This window comes from Dendrobates tinctorius, unplaced genomic scaffold (assembly GCF_039654945.1).
Source record: "Dendrobates tinctorius isolate UK_male_01 unplaced genomic scaffold, ASM3965494v1 ptg000083l, whole genome shotgun sequence".
NCBI classification, from domain to species: Eukaryota; Metazoa; Chordata; class Amphibia; order Anura; family Dendrobatidae; genus Dendrobates; species Dendrobates tinctorius.
Window position 1 is genome coordinate 24,663,045 of NW_027361751.1, and position 17,148 is coordinate 24,680,192.

At 41.5% G+C, this 17,148-nt stretch overlaps 1 protein-coding gene across 7 annotated transcripts in view; it reads left to right on the forward strand.

Annotated features, from left to right (window-relative positions):
• The window catches only part of ADAMTS6 (ADAM metallopeptidase with thrombospondin type 1 motif 6), a 405,198-nt gene that overhangs the window by 61,822 nt on the left and 326,228 nt on the right, over positions 1-17,148 (forward strand). For 6 of the 7 annotated variants that reach the window (XM_073584243.1, XM_073584241.1, XM_073584240.1 and 3 more), the window contains 2 exons: positions 12,545-12,713; positions 15,650-15,867. In XM_073584243.1, the coding sequence (XP_073440344.1) occupies positions 12,545-12,713; positions 15,650-15,867 (387 nt within the window). The remainder of the gene's footprint in view (positions 1-12,544; positions 12,714-15,649; positions 15,868-17,148) is intronic. The other variant, XM_073584245.1, reaches the window with a different exon arrangement.

The window sequence follows — 17,148 nt, forward strand, 5'->3', positions numbered from 1 at the left end:
GACACATGACAAGGGGCATGATGGACGGATGGTAGGCGGCTGATACAGGGGGACACACCATACCTATGGGACACATTACAGTTACGAGGAGCTATTTATAAAAGTCGATATTTCAGCGTTACTAGGGGTCAGAAACAGAAACGCCACCTTCACAGAGTGCAGCCTTAGTGTTGCTGAAGGTGGCTCTTTAGCTTAAAAACGCCCTGGGGGGGTGACAGGTTCCTTTTAATTATATATCGGGATCCAAGGGGTATCGTTTCTCCTTGCGGAGAGTGAAATGATAAGCATGCTCCTCTGAAGTATGCAAGTTCTCTTCAGAGAAGAAGAGGACTAGAACTCTAGTGCCTCCTATAGGAAGTAGCAATCCTAGTTCTAGTGCTCTTCCTCTCTTAAGAGACAATTTGCATATTTACCAGAGGAGCATTGCAGTTTAAAAGTCTTCTCATACTCTGCTTGCTTGACATGTCAGTCTCTGCAAGGAGAAACGATACCCCTTGGATCCCAGTTAGACGCCTCTAACACAGCCAAACCAGATCTTACTCTTTGCACTGATGAGGGGCAATACTCTGAAACGCTGTCTGCAAATTGAGATTTTGATTTTGGCCTTTTATCCTAAGTCATGTGACAAGGCTCGTTAAAGGGTCTACATTGACTTCTAGGATTACTACTTCCCATAGGTGGCACTAGAGTTCTAGTCCTCTTCCTCTCTAAATAGACAATTTGCAAATCTAATATACAGTATAAAGCACAATGTATGTGTGTATGTCCGTGATTGGCATCTGCACCGTTGCAGCTACAGCCACAAAATTTTGCACAGTCACACGTCTCGACCCCGAGAGCGTCATAGGCTATGTTGTGAGGTGAAATTTTAACCCCGTGTGTTCCAGTTCACCAAACAATTTTGCTCCTATCTACATAATGGGGAACAAGTGAAAGGAAAAGTGATGGAGGCAAATTGACAGCTGCCAGATGTGAACAAGGGGGACTTAAAGAATGAGAGCGATGGCGCCAAAGAGTATATACCGTACAGTTGCTGAGGTGGGGCCCTGACATGGGATACTCACCACACACGGGGATATGAGCACACACACAAAATGCGCCACACACTACCACGTGCTGCAACACATATACCACCCTCAGCACACATTTCACCACACATACACCAACCTCGCCACATAAAAGTCGCCACTCAAAACTCGCCACGCTGTCCCAGAGCTGTTTAAAAGATGAAAAATGAGCTGTGATTGGTTGCTATCAGCAACAGTTTTCTTTGTAGACAGTTGTGGTAACTGAGGCCTATTATTCTTATCATTTCTATGGTGTTATCGTCCTTCTGTAAAGCTGGAAATAACACAATTTATTACCGTGCCAACACAGACCACCCTCTGACACAGACTGCAGGGGGAGCCCCGTATCACACAGGATAGGATTAGATACACGGCTCGGCAGTCAGTATCACACAGAATAGGATTAGATACACAGCTCAGCAGGCAGTATCACACAGGATAGGATTAGATACACGGCTCAGCAGGCAGTATCACACAGGATAGGATTAGATACACAGCTCAGCAGTCAGTATCACACAGGATAGGAATAGATACACGGCTCAGCAGTCAGTATCACACGGGATAGGATTAGATACACGGCTCACCAGTCAGTATCACACAGGATAGGATTAGATACACGGCTCAGCAGACAGTATCACACAGAATAGGATTAGATACACAGCTCAGCAGACAGTATCACACAGAATAGGATTAGATACACAGCTCAGCACACAGTATCACACAGAATAGGATTAGATACACAGCTCAGCATTCAGTATCACACAGGATTAGATACACAGATACACATGTTTATCAAAAGGCTCTTGAATGAGTTGAAAATAAAATACTATCAATACTTGGGTAATCGTTAAGCTAATTTGTGTTGTAAATCTGTAGTGTTGAATATATGATGTGAAATGTTTTTGTGTGCAATATAATCATTATAATTTGTTATAACTAACCACAGTTGGTTACTATGCCCAGGCAACGCCGGGCTCTTCAGCTAGTAATTATATTAACACCCACACACCCAGTTGTGTAAAGGTGTTTGCCCCTTTCCTGATTTCCTATTCGTTTGCATGTTTGTGACACTTAAATGTTTCGGATAGCAAAACAAATAAATTAGACAAAGATAACACAAGTAAATATAAAACGCAGTTTGTAAATACAGGTCTTTATTAAGGGAAAAAGAAATCCAAACCTACAGGGCCCTGTGTGAAAGTGATTGCCTCCTAAACCTAATAACTGGTTGGGCAACAACTTCAATTAAGCGTTTGCGATAACTGGCAATGAGTCTGTTACAACGCTCTGGAGGAATTTTGGGCACACTCATATTTGCAGAATTGTTCTAATTCAGACACATTTGGAGGGTTTCTGAGCATGAACCGCCTTTTTAAGGTCATGCCACCGCATCTCAATTGGATTAAGATCAGGACTTTGACTAGGACACTCCAACATCTGTTTTTCTTAAGCCATTCAGAGGTGGACATTCTGGTGAGTTATGGATCATTGTCCTGTTGCATAATCCAAGTGCATTTCAGCTTCAGGTCACAAACAGATGGCCGTACATTCTCCTTCAGGATTCTTTTTGTAAACTGCAGAATTCAAAGTTCCATTTACCACAGCAAGTCTTCCAGGTCCTGAAGCAGCCAAACAGCCTCAGACCAATACACTACTATAAGAGTTGGCATATAGTAGGGTATAAATTTGAATTGTAGCTTGTTTTGCATTATGCAGTGATATTAGACAAGTGCCTCTATAAGACAGAAACCTGTATTAAAAAAACAAATACCACAAACTCTAAAATCGTGTGTATACAAAACGCAGCTAAAACACCAGCGATCATAGAAACGGGATGAACCAAAGATTCCAATTCAAGCCCATTGGATGTAATGTATTTAAGGTCCGTTTCCATCTGGATTTAAATTGGGCAACTCTCTGGCTAATCCTACCCCCACGAATGTTATCAATTTGATCAATGCCTCTGACTCTGAGAAATGTGCTGTCGCATTGATAGTACAATTTAAAATGTTGTGGTAGAGTTTTCAGCGTGGATATGTCCGTGTGGTTCAGTGCTGCTGTGATTCCGTTCATGTGTTACCTGACATAAACTTTGAGTTGCCGTTTGGGCAGTCCAACGTAGATCATAGCAAATGGACAAGTGGCACAATAGAACACAGATTTAGATGTACATGAAATATTTTTTCATCTTGTATGTTTTAGAGCCACTGGAATCACTGACCGTATCACACCGCTCGATGTTAGGGCACGCAACACGTCGGCCGCGCGGAACACATCCACATCTAGGAGTAGAAATATCAAGAAAGGTGGTTTTAGTCTCTCAAAGGTAATGACTGCGAACAAGATAACCTCTTAGTTTCTTAGGCTGGTTTCACATTTGCGTTTTTTAGCTCTGGAAAAAAACGCACACCTGCGCATGCGTTTTTTCCCCTATATTTAACATGGGTGCGCATACCTGCGCACTGGTCAGCGCATGTATGCGATTTTCATGCGCTGCGTTTTTTTGGGGTGTGCGTTGTGATTTTCCAGACGCAGCATGTTGCATTTTTTGGCCCTGCAAAAAAGCGCATGCGCACATATGCGCACGTTTTGCGCTAAAAATGGCCATTATAGCCTATGGATGCGCATATGTGCGCACTGGCATGCTCATGTATGCGTTTTTTTGCATATGCGTTTTTTTTTTAACCATGGAATTTAGGGGTTTGGGTTAGAGTTAGGGTTAGTTAAGGGGGTTTAGGGTTAGGGTTAGGGTCAGGGTTAGGGTTGGGGTTTGGGTCAGGGTTAGGGTTAAGTATGGTTTTGTTAAGGATTAGGGTCATGGTTAGGGTCAGGATTAGGGTTAAGTATGGTTTTGTTTAGGGTTAGGGTTAGGGTTAGGGTTAGGGTCAGGGTTAGGGTCAGGATTAGGGTTAAGTATAGTTTTGTTAAGGGTTAGGGTTAGGGTCAGGGTCAGGGTTAGGGTCAGGATTAGGGTTAAGTATGGTTTTGTTAAGGATTAGGGTCAGGATTAGGGTTAAGTATAGTTTTGTTAAGGGTTAGGGTTAGGGTCAGGGTTAGGGTTAGGGTTAGGGTTAAGTATGGTTTTGTTAAGGATTAGGGTCAGGGTTAGGGTCAGGATTAGGGTTAAGTATGGTTTTGTTAAGGGTTAGGGTCAGGGTTAGGGTTAGGGTCAGGGTTAGGGTTAGGGTCAGGGTTAGGGTTAAGTATGGTTTTGTTAAGGGTTAGGGTCAGGGTTAGGGTTAGGGTCAGGGTTAGGGTTAGGGTCAGGGTTAGGGTTAAGTATGGTTTTGTTAAGGGTTAGGGTCAGGGTTAGGGTTAGGGTTAGGGTCAGGGTTAGGGTTAGGGTCAGGGTTAGGGTTAAGTATGGTTTTGTTAAGGGTTAGGGTCAGGGTTAGGGTTAGGGTTAGGGTTAAGTATGGTTTTGTTAAGGGTTAGGGTTAGGGTTAGGGTCAGGGTTAGGGTTAAGTATGGTTTTGTTAAGGGTTAGGGTTAGGGTTAGGGTCAGGGTTAGGGTTAGTTAGGGTTTAGGGTTTGGGTTAGGGTTAAGTATGATTTGGTTAAGGGTTAGGGTCAGGGTTAGGGTTAGGGTCAGGGTTAGGGTTAGGGTTAGGGTCAGGGTTAGGGTTAGTAAAGTCATGGTTTGGGTAGTGTGAGGGGCCACCTAAAAATGTTGGAAAAAAACGCAAACGCATAAAAACGCTGCGTTTTTTTCATGCATGCTCATAAAAATGCTTGAAAAAAACGCAGCAGTTGTATGCTTATGTATGCGTTTTTTCAATGCGTTTTTTTGCGGGAAAAATGCGCTGCAAAAAAAAGCAAGTGTGAAACTAGCCTTAGAGTATCGTTTAGTGATACTCAATTCATCAGGTAAAATCTTAGTCGGGTCTTTTTTTTAATACTGGCAAAGATTTTTCCAGACATTTCTTCATTTGGAAGAATTGCGAATGATAGTTTGTGATAAACGTCACCTGTTCATTAGATGTGACATCTTTTTGCATAACAGGGTCTGATATGACAAGTGTTTGGCCCTATGGCATGCTTGTTTCTTCATATGTCTACTTAGACTGTGCTCGTGGAATCTTTGCTTAAAGTCACCTGCTTGCCTTTCAAAGTCAGTCAGTTGCACAAATTCTACAAAGATGGAGCAAATTGTATCATTGACCTAGGATGTGAAGAGTAGGCATGTAATAACAGGTTACTGCAGGTGGACTTCCTAAACATGTCTGTATCCCATTATTTCAAACATTGATATGTGATGTGGATATTAGTCATCGTTATTCTAAGACGTCATAAATTTATGTTGAGATTTGTGGGGGTCCCTGCAGATCAAGATGTCATCGATGTATTGTGGCCAAAAAAGAACGCGGTCCATCGATGCCTGTTGATCTGACTGGAAAAGGTCACCCTCCCACAGCCCCAAAAACAGATTGATGTAGGATGAGGCAAAAGAGGCCCCCATGACTGTTCCCTTGGGGTGCAGGTAGAAGAACCCCTTAAAAACAAAAAAATGAGTTAATGTGACCCCTAATTCCAAAATCCGGGAATTTATGTTGGATGGTAAATTAAAATTAGACCTGTCCTAAAATAGTTTGGTGGCTGCCAAACCATCATCGTACTTGATATTGGTTTATAGGGACTTGATGTCCCCTGTAACCACCCTGTGTCCATGTGTTTTCCTCGTCTACAGCCTATTTTTTGTGCCTCTGGTATACTCTCTACACTGTCCATTGCATATCTACATAAATGCCTAACCTTCCCTCCTGCTATCTCTAATACTGAAAAACAGGAGAGGTTGTAGTGAAAAACTGTCAGAACTAGGAGTCCTGATGGATGCTGATTGGCTGCAGCAATAAAGTGATATTGTCACATGTTTACTGGGGGAACATCGCTCTCAGATCAAAGTAAGGGCTGTTTCGGGTATCCGTGATAATCAATCTGATGTCTGATCACAATGCATGGGCTGGCCGATCATCTCCTGACCCGAGTATGAAAAGTTCATATTTTTCTGTGAGGCTCTCTCGCTCTGATTGGGAGACATCCCGCAAGTCCGTGCTTTGTGATACGACATTGGACCGATTATCACGGACATCTGAAACAACCCTAATGGCGCTGGTCTGGGAGGGTAAGTAGTCATTTTTTTTTGTTGTTGTTGTTTTATGCTGCACAGTGGATTCAGTAATAAGAGGTGGTTTTCTAGTAAACCACCCCTTTTTAAAAAATGTTATAAAAAGAACAAGGTTGTTGCTTTTGTTGTGGATGGATTTACTTTTGGTTTGGGTAGATTTACCCCTGTGCATACTGTGGTCTGTCCTAATTAGACAGAGTCTTATTGAGCGCTCAAAGAAGGAAAGACGTCAGACTTGGTTGGCAGCAATACCTCCCAGCAAAACTCTGGAAGTTTATTGAATATACTTGGTTTTATCAGTTGTACAGAAAAGGAGTGGTTACTCATTAACATAAAGGCTTTACTTCTTAGCTAATTGGTCAGTTTTAATGCATAAACATATATGGGCGTCGACCTAAGGTGACTTAAGCGTCAGATGATATACTGCTCTTTGTCTTACAATGTCAGCAATGTTCTGACATCGGCTGGCACATCTGGCCTAAACTTCCTCTTTCTATGTCTGGGACAAGGTTCAAACTGTGAATATGTATCTGTGCGCAGTATATATGAGTATATAGCAGTATATATCCTATATAAGAGTACATGAGTATATAGCCTATAGCAGGCAAGTGAGATCTATATGAAATACATATATATTTCCATAACACTTTAACTCCCTCATAAGTGGAATCCATATGTTTTCACTTGAAGGAGACATGTTGGAAACACCAATGAAAATTCAGGGGGATACCAGACTGATGCGTTAAGACTAGACCTTAAACCATGACTAAACTATCTAGTCGAAATGCGTCGGTAACATGTATATAGAATAAACGTGGTTTTATTATCCCTTCTGCGCTGGGAAGTTTTTCGCTTTGCTTTCCTTAAATCAGGTGCAAATCTATATTATTTAAATTGAGTGTTGAGCTGCATAGGATCTTTTCACTTTTTTTCTTTTTCTTTTATTCTTTCTCCTAGTTCTAATGTTAATGTGTGGCTGTTATCTACCTGTTCTATTGAAGCTGGTACCATACTTTACATGTACACATGCCGGTGACCCATATTTCCGACACTGCTCAGCCAGGTATCTGTATTAGTAATCCGCCGGAGGAGCGTAGCTTGTAGAGTGATTGACTGACTATAACCCCACAGCTCATTCTGTGTATACCGCTTGTTCTAGAACAGGATATTTGGCTTAGATGCCTAGTGTGCATTGAATAAAGGAATAAAGTCCTCAGAATCAATTTATAGGTTCCCCAGGCTGATGAGGTTAACATGGCATACTGTGTGCCATAATCCTCTTAAACAGCGGCACCTTTTGGAGTAAACTGTATGCTATTCTTGGGACTTAAAGTCATGCTAAAATTGTCATGTGTTGAAAGTATATTGCCGTTTACTTAATGAGCGAGGCACTGCATTAAAATTGCTTAGTGGTGCGTTCCTAATCCTATTTAGCACGTATTTTTGCTTCCTTTCTCTTTCATGGATGACTCTCCCCTCTATAGATTTCTTCTCTCTTCAGATTAAATGTTTTGGTTACCATTCTAATCTTTTATAATTACATTTGAGAGATATCTAGAGTTAATAAATCCAAAAGTTAATTAGTGGTTAAAAAATAAAAAAAAAACCTTGATTCATTGGATTACGGCCATGTTCCCACGTAGCGTAATTTCTGTGGAGGCTTTTTGTGCATAAAACCTGCCATCGCTTAACTGTCTGTACGCAAAGGAGCTGTCATGACAACTCATGCATTCAAAGAGGTTGTCCACTGCTTTTACATTGATGGCTTATCCTTAGGATAGGTCATCCTTGTCTTATCGGCCGTGGTCCGACACCCCTCAGCTTTTATCGGTGTCTGTGTTGGCCGCCAGCCGGAAGTACTCGCATGCCAAGCTGATCCGTCTACTTGTAGGAGCCGAAACTTGGTATTGCACATCCGCCTCCTATTCAAATCAATAGGAGGATGTACGGTACACTGCGGCGGCCGCTACAAGTAGACGGAGCAGCTTGGTAAGCGAGTACCTGCGGCCGCTGCCGAAGCCGATGACCGGTGATGGGAGTGTCGGAAACCGGCCGATCAGACCTTGATGACCTATCCTAAGGATTGGTCATCAATGTAAAAGTAGTGGACAACCTCTTTTAAAAACGCTGTTGAACTGTGCAAATTGGAGAAAATGAATGGAAAAAGTTGTGTTTTCAAGTGCAGAATATTTTTTTTTCTGTAATAAAAATAAGGCATTTAAAAAATGCTGCACCAAATAGTGTGAAAAATGGAGCAAGAACGCAGAAATCAGAGAAGATTGTTATGGAGTATTTTAGGGTGGATAAAAACACAGTATTTATGCAGCGTGTGAATATAGCCTTTGAGTGCAGGTGGAGAGCACTGTATAACTCTGACCGGTTCTGGCCATCATTTTTTAGGGATAGCACTTGTCCCCATATTATTTTATGGGGCCATGCACATGTCCGAATGCATAGAAGTTCAATTTTGTTTTTTTCATATTAAAATATGTTATAATGGACAACTCTCACCTAAAAATACACTATAAATATAACTACGCCATTATCTATACCATCTTAAGAAAAACGGTCTTTATTCCCACAGCAACCAATCGGAGTGCAGCTTTTATTGTTTTAACAGCTTCGGTAAATTGTAAGTTGCACTGTGATTGGTTGCTATAGGTGACAAATCTAGGTTTTGGAGCCAAGAGAGGACACGTAGGGGGAATATATCTATAATACATAACAGGATGAAGGATTAGAAAACATTTAGACAGGGCGGAAGAGACTGCGAAGAATTCCATTTATTGATATAATATTCAAAACTATACGCAGCTCTGCCCCTGTGGCCACTTGCAGATTAAGGAGCAATCGGAGGAGCAGTGAGGCCACGTTCACACGCTCAGTATTCCGTCAGTTTTTTGCCTCCAGTATTTGTTAGCCAAAACAAGGAGTCAGAGGAAAAGTATAATAGAAACACGTCACCGCTTCACTGTTCATCACCCACTCCTGGTTTTGACTATATATACGGAGGTAAAATACTGACCAAATACTGACTGTGTGAATGTGGCCTAAGAAATGACATGAAATACAATTTCTAATACATTCTTGTTAGTGTATTTCTAAAAGGAAACATTACAACAAGTGGTACCTGAAATACTATACAGACAGAGCTGACAAAAACTGAGACCCCGTAAAAATAAGCGGGGTTTAATTTTTTTGTGTCTGTATATACTGCATCTACCGTGTGTGTGTGTGTGTGTGTGTATATGTGTGTGTGTATATATATATATATATATATATATATATATATATATATATATATATATAAAAAATATATATATATATATATAATGAGTTACAATCAATTCTACTTATTTTTTTATGACTTATCAGTAGTTTTTGTGTGAAAATGTTGTTTCATTCACTACGTTATTATAAAAAAAAAAAAAAAAAAATCTAAGAAAAAAATTTGAGGTACGGAGGCTGAAAAAAGGCTCATAAAAAGTTAAACTGATTGCAGTGATTGGTGCAAAAACCCTTTTATAAATAAGAGGAAAGAGGTCCTCTGTTCAGGACCCCCATCTCTTAGAGCAGAGATCATAGCACTTGTACAATGATTTCAATGAGAACGGTGTAATGCCATATTTCTCCTGTGGTGGTGCTGTAGGAGAATTGATCACTTGTGGTCTGGTTCCTCCACAAATTGATTAGCAATCAGTTAATCATTATGCAAACATTCATTTAAAAAAAAAAAAAAAAAAAATCGCTGGGAACCGGAAAATTGATTTTATTTCCTGCTTACTGAGCAGGTCGGTCTAACCTGTCTTCACCCCGATTCACTGGTGATTTTCTCTGTGGTTTGTATGAGGGGCGTGCTGGAGTCACTCTCCTGATTCGTGAATAAGTGCGCGCCTTGTAATGAATCGGAAGCGGTAGACAAGCGGTGTGCGCCTTTGTGTGCTACACCAGAAATCTTACTCCTGTCACTGACTGGTGTAAGATTACTGGTGCAAGTAACGCCACGGCTAGTCATGAATTGGACAAGGCATGGCATCACGCCCGTGTCTTATCTACTCCTATTTTGGCACAACTCGTGCCTTATCTACTCCTATTTTGGCACAGCTGGGATAAACTGGTGTGAAAACACCAAAAAGTCGAAAAATTCTGTGAGTTGCACCAAAATTTTCCAACTTTTCAAAGAAAGTTACCTTAGAATTCTGGTGAAGTTGCTTTGAGTTGGGCTTCTGGGTTTAGTGCTTTTAGCATGCGTGTTTGCGCATGCGAGGTATAAGGTGTCTGGGTCGTATTGATGTCATGTTGATTTATAGGTGGGATGTTTTCTGCCTCTATTAGTGGATGTTGCTACACAGTTACTTGCTATAAAGGAAGATTTTTTTATGAAGGTATAAAAATTTCAGGGTTGCTTTTTGGAATAAATTTATGTGGATCAGTAAAGTTGGACTCTGCTTACATAATTCAAAATAGTTAGCTCTTTAATGGATGTAGTTGTAATTTTTTATTGATTTAACATAATTGAGACACAAAACAACCCGTGTCTTATTTTTAAATCATTGATTCTTAAAAGCTTGGCAGACTTCTGTGTAATCTACAATGGGTGCGGGAAGTATTCAGACCCCTTTAAATTTTTCATTCTGTTTCATTGCAGCCATTTGGTAAATTCAAAAAAGTTCATTTTTTTTCTCATTAATGTACACTCTGCACCCCATCTTGACTGAAAAAAAACAAATGTAGAAATGTTTGCAAAATTATTAAAAAAAAAAAAAGTAAAAATGAAATATCACCTGGTCGTAAGTATTCAGACTCTTTGGTCAGTATTTAGTAGAAGCACCCTTTTGAGCTAGTACATACAGCCATGAGTCTTCTTGAGAATGATGCAACAAGTTTTTCACACCTGGATTTGGGGATCCTCTGCCATTTTTCCTTGCAGATCCTCCCCAGTGATGCATACAAAGGGCCCAATTTCTGAAGGTGTTTTTGGCCAGTTTTGCTTTTGCGGCATAAAACACCTTCAAATGTCAGAGATTTTAATGCAACTCATAGTCGCTCAAAAATGTAGATATTCTTTGCCATTCTTTAGCCAGTCTTGTCCAGCTTCTCCAAAGTGGGCAAGACTAGGGCGGTGTATGGAGAAGCCCGTCTAATTAATCAAAAGTTTCTCCACTTTAGTGAAATAACTTACCCCAGAATATTATCACGTAAGATTTCTGGCATGGGCTCACACCAGTTGTAAGATGCTCCTAATTCATCAGGTGGTCTGCGCTTCTTAATGAATTGGGCGCATCTTGCTTCAGTGATCCTGTTTATGAAGACTAACGTGCAAAACACCAGTCTTAATGAATCGGGAGCCATATGTTGCGATTGGCCATGTGCCTGAAAGCTCCTCCAAATCACGGCTGGCCAATAGCTGCAGAATTGGGAAACTTGATTTGCCAGTTGGCCATCACAGTGGACAAAGTTCTGGCTACATGTAGCATGCAGCCAGTTGTCGTGTGTTTGATCTCGCCCTAAGGCCGGGATTACACATGCGAGAAACGCGGCCGAGTCTCGCATGTTAATACCTGGCAATACTGCCGGCACTCGGATCGGAGCGTGCGGCCGCATAGCAATACATGGAGCAGCACGCTCCGCTCCCGAGTGCCGGCAGCACCGTGTTTCTCACATGTGTGATCCCGGCCTAACACTTTTACTGACGATCATATGTGAGACAAAACAATTAAAACTAATCAAAAAGGCAAAAGGCTTCTCTAACTGTAACCAGGGGTCTTCACCTTTATAAATGAGGAACTGTGCAACCCCCTAACCTAACAGGCAAGTGTACAGACTGAAGACCCAGTGTAACAAGACAATCCCAGCACAATGGTAATATAAATGGGATACAAAACTAGAAGATCAATACACACTGAAAATCAAGCAAAATACAACCTAGTAAAAGGTGATCAATTACAATAATTAAGTGATTCTGTCACCTCAAGGGTTTCTCCTCCTTCATCACGAGTCTTGGTCTTTAGTGATTAAGTGAACATTCATTAGATAGTTCAGGAAATAAAAAGAAATATATATATATTTATTTTTTTTTTACAATCATGAGGCCATCAACTCTGTGCGAGGATGAAATAAGAAGCTTTGGCAGTATCTGTATAATGACGAGGATGTGGGATGAAAAGTTAACTAAGGGAGCAGTCTGTTTGCTCCATACGCAGCGGTGTGATTAATGCATTGTTCTGCAATGTAGAAAAATGTAGAAATATTCACATTTACGTTACATTTCCCAGACGTCATCAGCTCTAATGCAAATAGCACAAGTCTCTCCAGTTTGTCTAAATCCTTTTCCTATTCTTTTCCATCCAAGCATGGCGTAATCGCTACTGAAGATGAAGAGTATTTTATTGAGCCTTTAGACAACATAACTGAAAACTCCAATCACTTTAACTCCGAAAGGGGCCACCCTCATGTTATTTACCGAAAATCCGCCATCCATCAGCGACATTCAAGCACCCAGGGACACTGTGGCGTGAAAGGTAAGAGATGTGTTAGAGGAGCTGTCACTTTTCACAAATATTTCAGACCTGTCAAAGAATAGCGAAACCAGAATTGAAGTGCATGAAGCAATGGTTACGGTACACACAATTATTGGTTGTATTTTAGAAACTGCACCAAATACCGTATGTCCATGGGCTACGTCTGTTATTGCACTTCAGTCTCATTCACTCCAACAGATCTGCGCTGAGATACTAGACCATGCCCATTCATGTGTGCCACTGGTTTTGTAGAAGAAGAAAAAAGCAGATTTTTTTTTTTTTTTTTTTTTTTAATAATTTTTTTTTTAGACTCGTAACACCCCTTTCTTTTGGCTATTTGCTGATCTGATAATGACCTTATCAAGGTTAGGAGACCCATTATTATACCCCCCCCCCCCCCCATTAATGATTCTTCAGTTCAGGGTGTCCATCTCTTGGGCGCAGTGAAGAACCATTATAAAGAGCATTTCTGTTTCTTGAGGATCTCTCCTGTCCAGGATTACCCAGCCAAGCCTTGATTTCGATGGGCACTGGCTATTACCGAATTTCCTCTGTGTGGGAGCTACATAGAAATTACTCAAGTTTCCAAACAGGCTGTAGCTGAATGCTTGGGGGTCCCAATAGGGGGCATTGCATGACTTGTAAAGTGCAAAATAGTATGGGTTGTTGGGTTGTCCAAGGTACACAACTCCGGTAATCTACAAATATTGAATAAACCTTTAAAGCTATTGTCCAGGACTATTTTTTTTTTTTTTGTCACTATGAGCCTAAAAACAGGCAGGTAGATGCTAACCGAGACACCTACCTTCCTGCTCTACATGGCTCCAGCTCAGAGCACTCATCGTCTCTCCTACCGGCGATTTAGCTGTTCCTCGTCAACAGAGCATCTCTTCTGCCAGGCTGCTCTGTCAAGGGGGCGTTACTGCCGACGTCATGCCGATTGACGGCTGGCTCCCCGCAGTTAGGGAACGAGAGGCCTGCTATCAGCTGTCCCCAGTGGAGACATCTTCCAGTTCTACTGAACATATCTCTTCTACTCCTTAGTGAGGTTTAACAAAGACTCGGATAGGGTCGAAACGTTGTCTTGCTTCCAATTATTGGCTTTACCCTGTGCTAACTTCTCTGTACATGTAATAAACATAGACACTTTTGCAACTTGACAAAATTTGAGTGCGGATATTCCTTCCCTTGACTATATTGGACTTAGTCCACGTTCAGCCTGCACCTCCATCCTAGAAGAGTGCGTATCGTTCTCTTGTCCAATCAGCATGACGTTGGTAGTTGCACCTCGTCAACAGAAAAGAAGCCATTGCTTTGTTGACGTGACATCGGCAGAAGCCGGAGAACCGAAAGTAGGAGCGATCTGTGGCGGCAGAGATCGGCATTGAGCACAATAGGCAGTTAGTAGCTTTCTGCCTGTTAATTCTTAGCCCTGTTGTAAAAAAAAAATGGTCCTGGACAACCCCTTTAAAGATGAGATTAGATTAGTTTACACACTAGCTGTAGTATTGCTCCGGCTCTCGTCTGGTTTTTTTTTATAATGAGAATAGAGGAGGAAGAAGTGCTCTAATTGCTTTCAAATATACCAGAAGCTCTTTAAAGGCTAAAGAATTCACCGCGATCCTTCATAAGTTCCAGCTGCTCTGTGAAAGAACGCTAATATGTATAAAACCTAATGGACAAGGGTTTGTAAAAAGCATAGCTTGATCGTCACTTACTGTCCACTTTCTGGCTGTCCTTTTCTACCAAGACAATCAATCTGTAGTCCGCAGTCATCTTATGGCTCCCAGAGTGCATTACATTCACATTTGTGTTATATTGTAGGTGCTAGAGTGGAGCAAAATGTTCAGGATTTAGTAAGCAAGAGAGGCGTCCAGGATGCCGCGCTCAGGGTGGTGCCCTGTGTGACCGGCATGTAGGACCGGACTGGACGCAGAACCAGCGCAGTGCAAATCTTTTTGGTGAATCCTCTAGCAGTTAAATTTTTAAATTGGGCCTACCTGATAAAGGACTAAGGTCGGAGTCACACTACAGCGAGATATGGACGAGTCTCGCAGGTTAAAACCAAGCGGAGCGGAGCGTGCAGCTCCATGTATTGCTGTGCGGCTACACGCTCCGCTCCGGAGTGCCGGCGCCAGAGCTTGGTTTTAACCTGCGAGACTCGGCCGTATCTCGCTGTGTGTGATCCCGGCCTTATATTGAAAAACTGTAAGCTTTTTAATAAAAGACATACCCAAAGAATAATGATTGATGCGATTAAAGTTGTTGAAAAGTGCTTAGGCTGGTTTCACATTAGCGTTTTTTTGGGCAGCGCATCCGTCCTGCGTACCTATGTTTAACATGGCGTACACATGGTCTTGCGTTTGTCTGCGTTTTTCGTGCGCATGTGTTTTTTCAAGGTGTGCGTCTAGTTCACGCTCGACGCAACCTGTTGCATTTTTGGGTCCTTCCAAAGGCGTCAAAACGCATGTGTTCGCTTGCGTCATAACGCATTACAGTGTATGGGAATGCAGGCATGCGCATGGACATGCGCACACCTGCGTTTGCGTACGCATGCGTTTTAAGAGTAAACATGGCTAGAAACTGATTAAAGCGGATGCGCATAAAAGACGCAAACGCATGCCAAAACGCATGTGCGTTTTGGTATGTGTTTCTACTTGCACACGATGCGCGAAAAGACGCAAATGTGAAACTAGCCTTAAAGGGGATGTATAAGGAAAATAAAGTGGGAATTTTTATAAGGAAGATGCAGTCCTCATCAGTTAAATCCCCAAATCCTGCTCTGTCTGAAATGTATGACCCTATACAGTACGTTACACAAATCTATGTATGTACGTTTACCTTGTATCCAAACTTTAATATAAAGGATGCAATGGCTTTGGCTGCTAGTAGTAATTCATGTCTGTTATATCTAATACAGTTACTTTGATTCCCAGAAGATCTTACAGGGAACCCCAAGCCTTGGTGGCTAAACCATACATTGTCCACCCCTACAACACCTTCAGATAATGACACGGAAAATGGTCCTCGCCGGCAGAGGAGATCGGTCAGTGTTGAACGATTTGTGGAGACGCTAGTGGTGGCTGACAAAATGATGGTGGGGTATCATGGACGCAAAGACATTGAACACTACATACTGAGCGTAATGAATATTGTAAGTTTGACCCTTTCATCTACATTTTTATGGAGTGTAAGTCACATTATTTTAGAATCAAGACCTGTGTCGTAGATGCCTTTTTTCCCAGCTAAATTCTGGTTTCATAGATTCTGAAGTTCGCACTCCAACCTGTAAAGGGTTCAGCTATTTATGTTTCATACTTTCTCTCTGAGACATAGACTCTCACTTTTGTTAGCTCTCTATGACATATCGGAAGATAATGGAATGCAGAATTTGTTTTTATAACTGCAGTACCACTACCAAACTTATGAGGCGCTTTAACAACTGTGGCCATTCAGTTGTGCAACATTTTATAATGCAAATAAACGTAGGTATTCTGCCTAGATGTAACTTGAGCATTGAGAATCGGCCGTGTAGTAAAATTTTGTTGAAAGGATCTGTTGCCAGAGATGAGCATGATGTAGGGGCAGAGACCCTGATTCCAACAATGTGTCACTTACTTGGCCAAGTGATATATTGTTGATAAAATCAATACTTTATCTGCTGCAGATTTACCAGTTCTCTGACTGCTGCACTGTGTAAAACCCCGCCCACACCGCTGATGGGCAGCTTTCTGCCTATGCACAGACTATACAGAAAGCTGCCAATCGGTGGTGAGGGCGTGGTTGTGCAGAGCTCTTGAATATGAAGGACTGCAGGTTTTCTTGTCTGTCTGACAAAACAGTGGATTTATCAAAACTACAGCAAGCAGCCCAATAAGTGACACATCTCTGGAATCAGTATCTCTGCCTTTACACTATGCGGCTTTTAAAATAGGTAGCAAAAACCTGGTGACAAAATACCCTTCAAACATAAACATGAAGTGTTCTATCCCATAAATATAGAAGTAAAACCAAGTGCATACCGATGGTGCTTTATAATGTAATGATCCTGTTTTTAAGTGATGGAGTAAAGATTTGGAAAGTTTCCAGTTAAGTAGCTGACGTTATCTTTAACTACATCTTGAGTCTGGCCGCTCTAATGAGCAATGGCTGATTCTGAGCAGGACCCCTGCTCCTCTACTCGTCTTCTAAGTGTTGCTTACATTACCTGTTTGTTTCCTTTTGTCATCCTGACTCCTTTCTATTTTGCTGGTTTAGTGCTTGAACGAACACTGATGTCATCAAGTAATTGTATAATGCTCACTAGCCGCCAACTCGTGAAAGTCGTCTTCTACTTTTTGTGTAGGTGTATTCAGGGTGAGATGTACCGAGTGATGAAAGGAAATTGTATGATGAGAAAATGGGTTCTTTGTGGTCCCTCAGATCTCTCCATTGT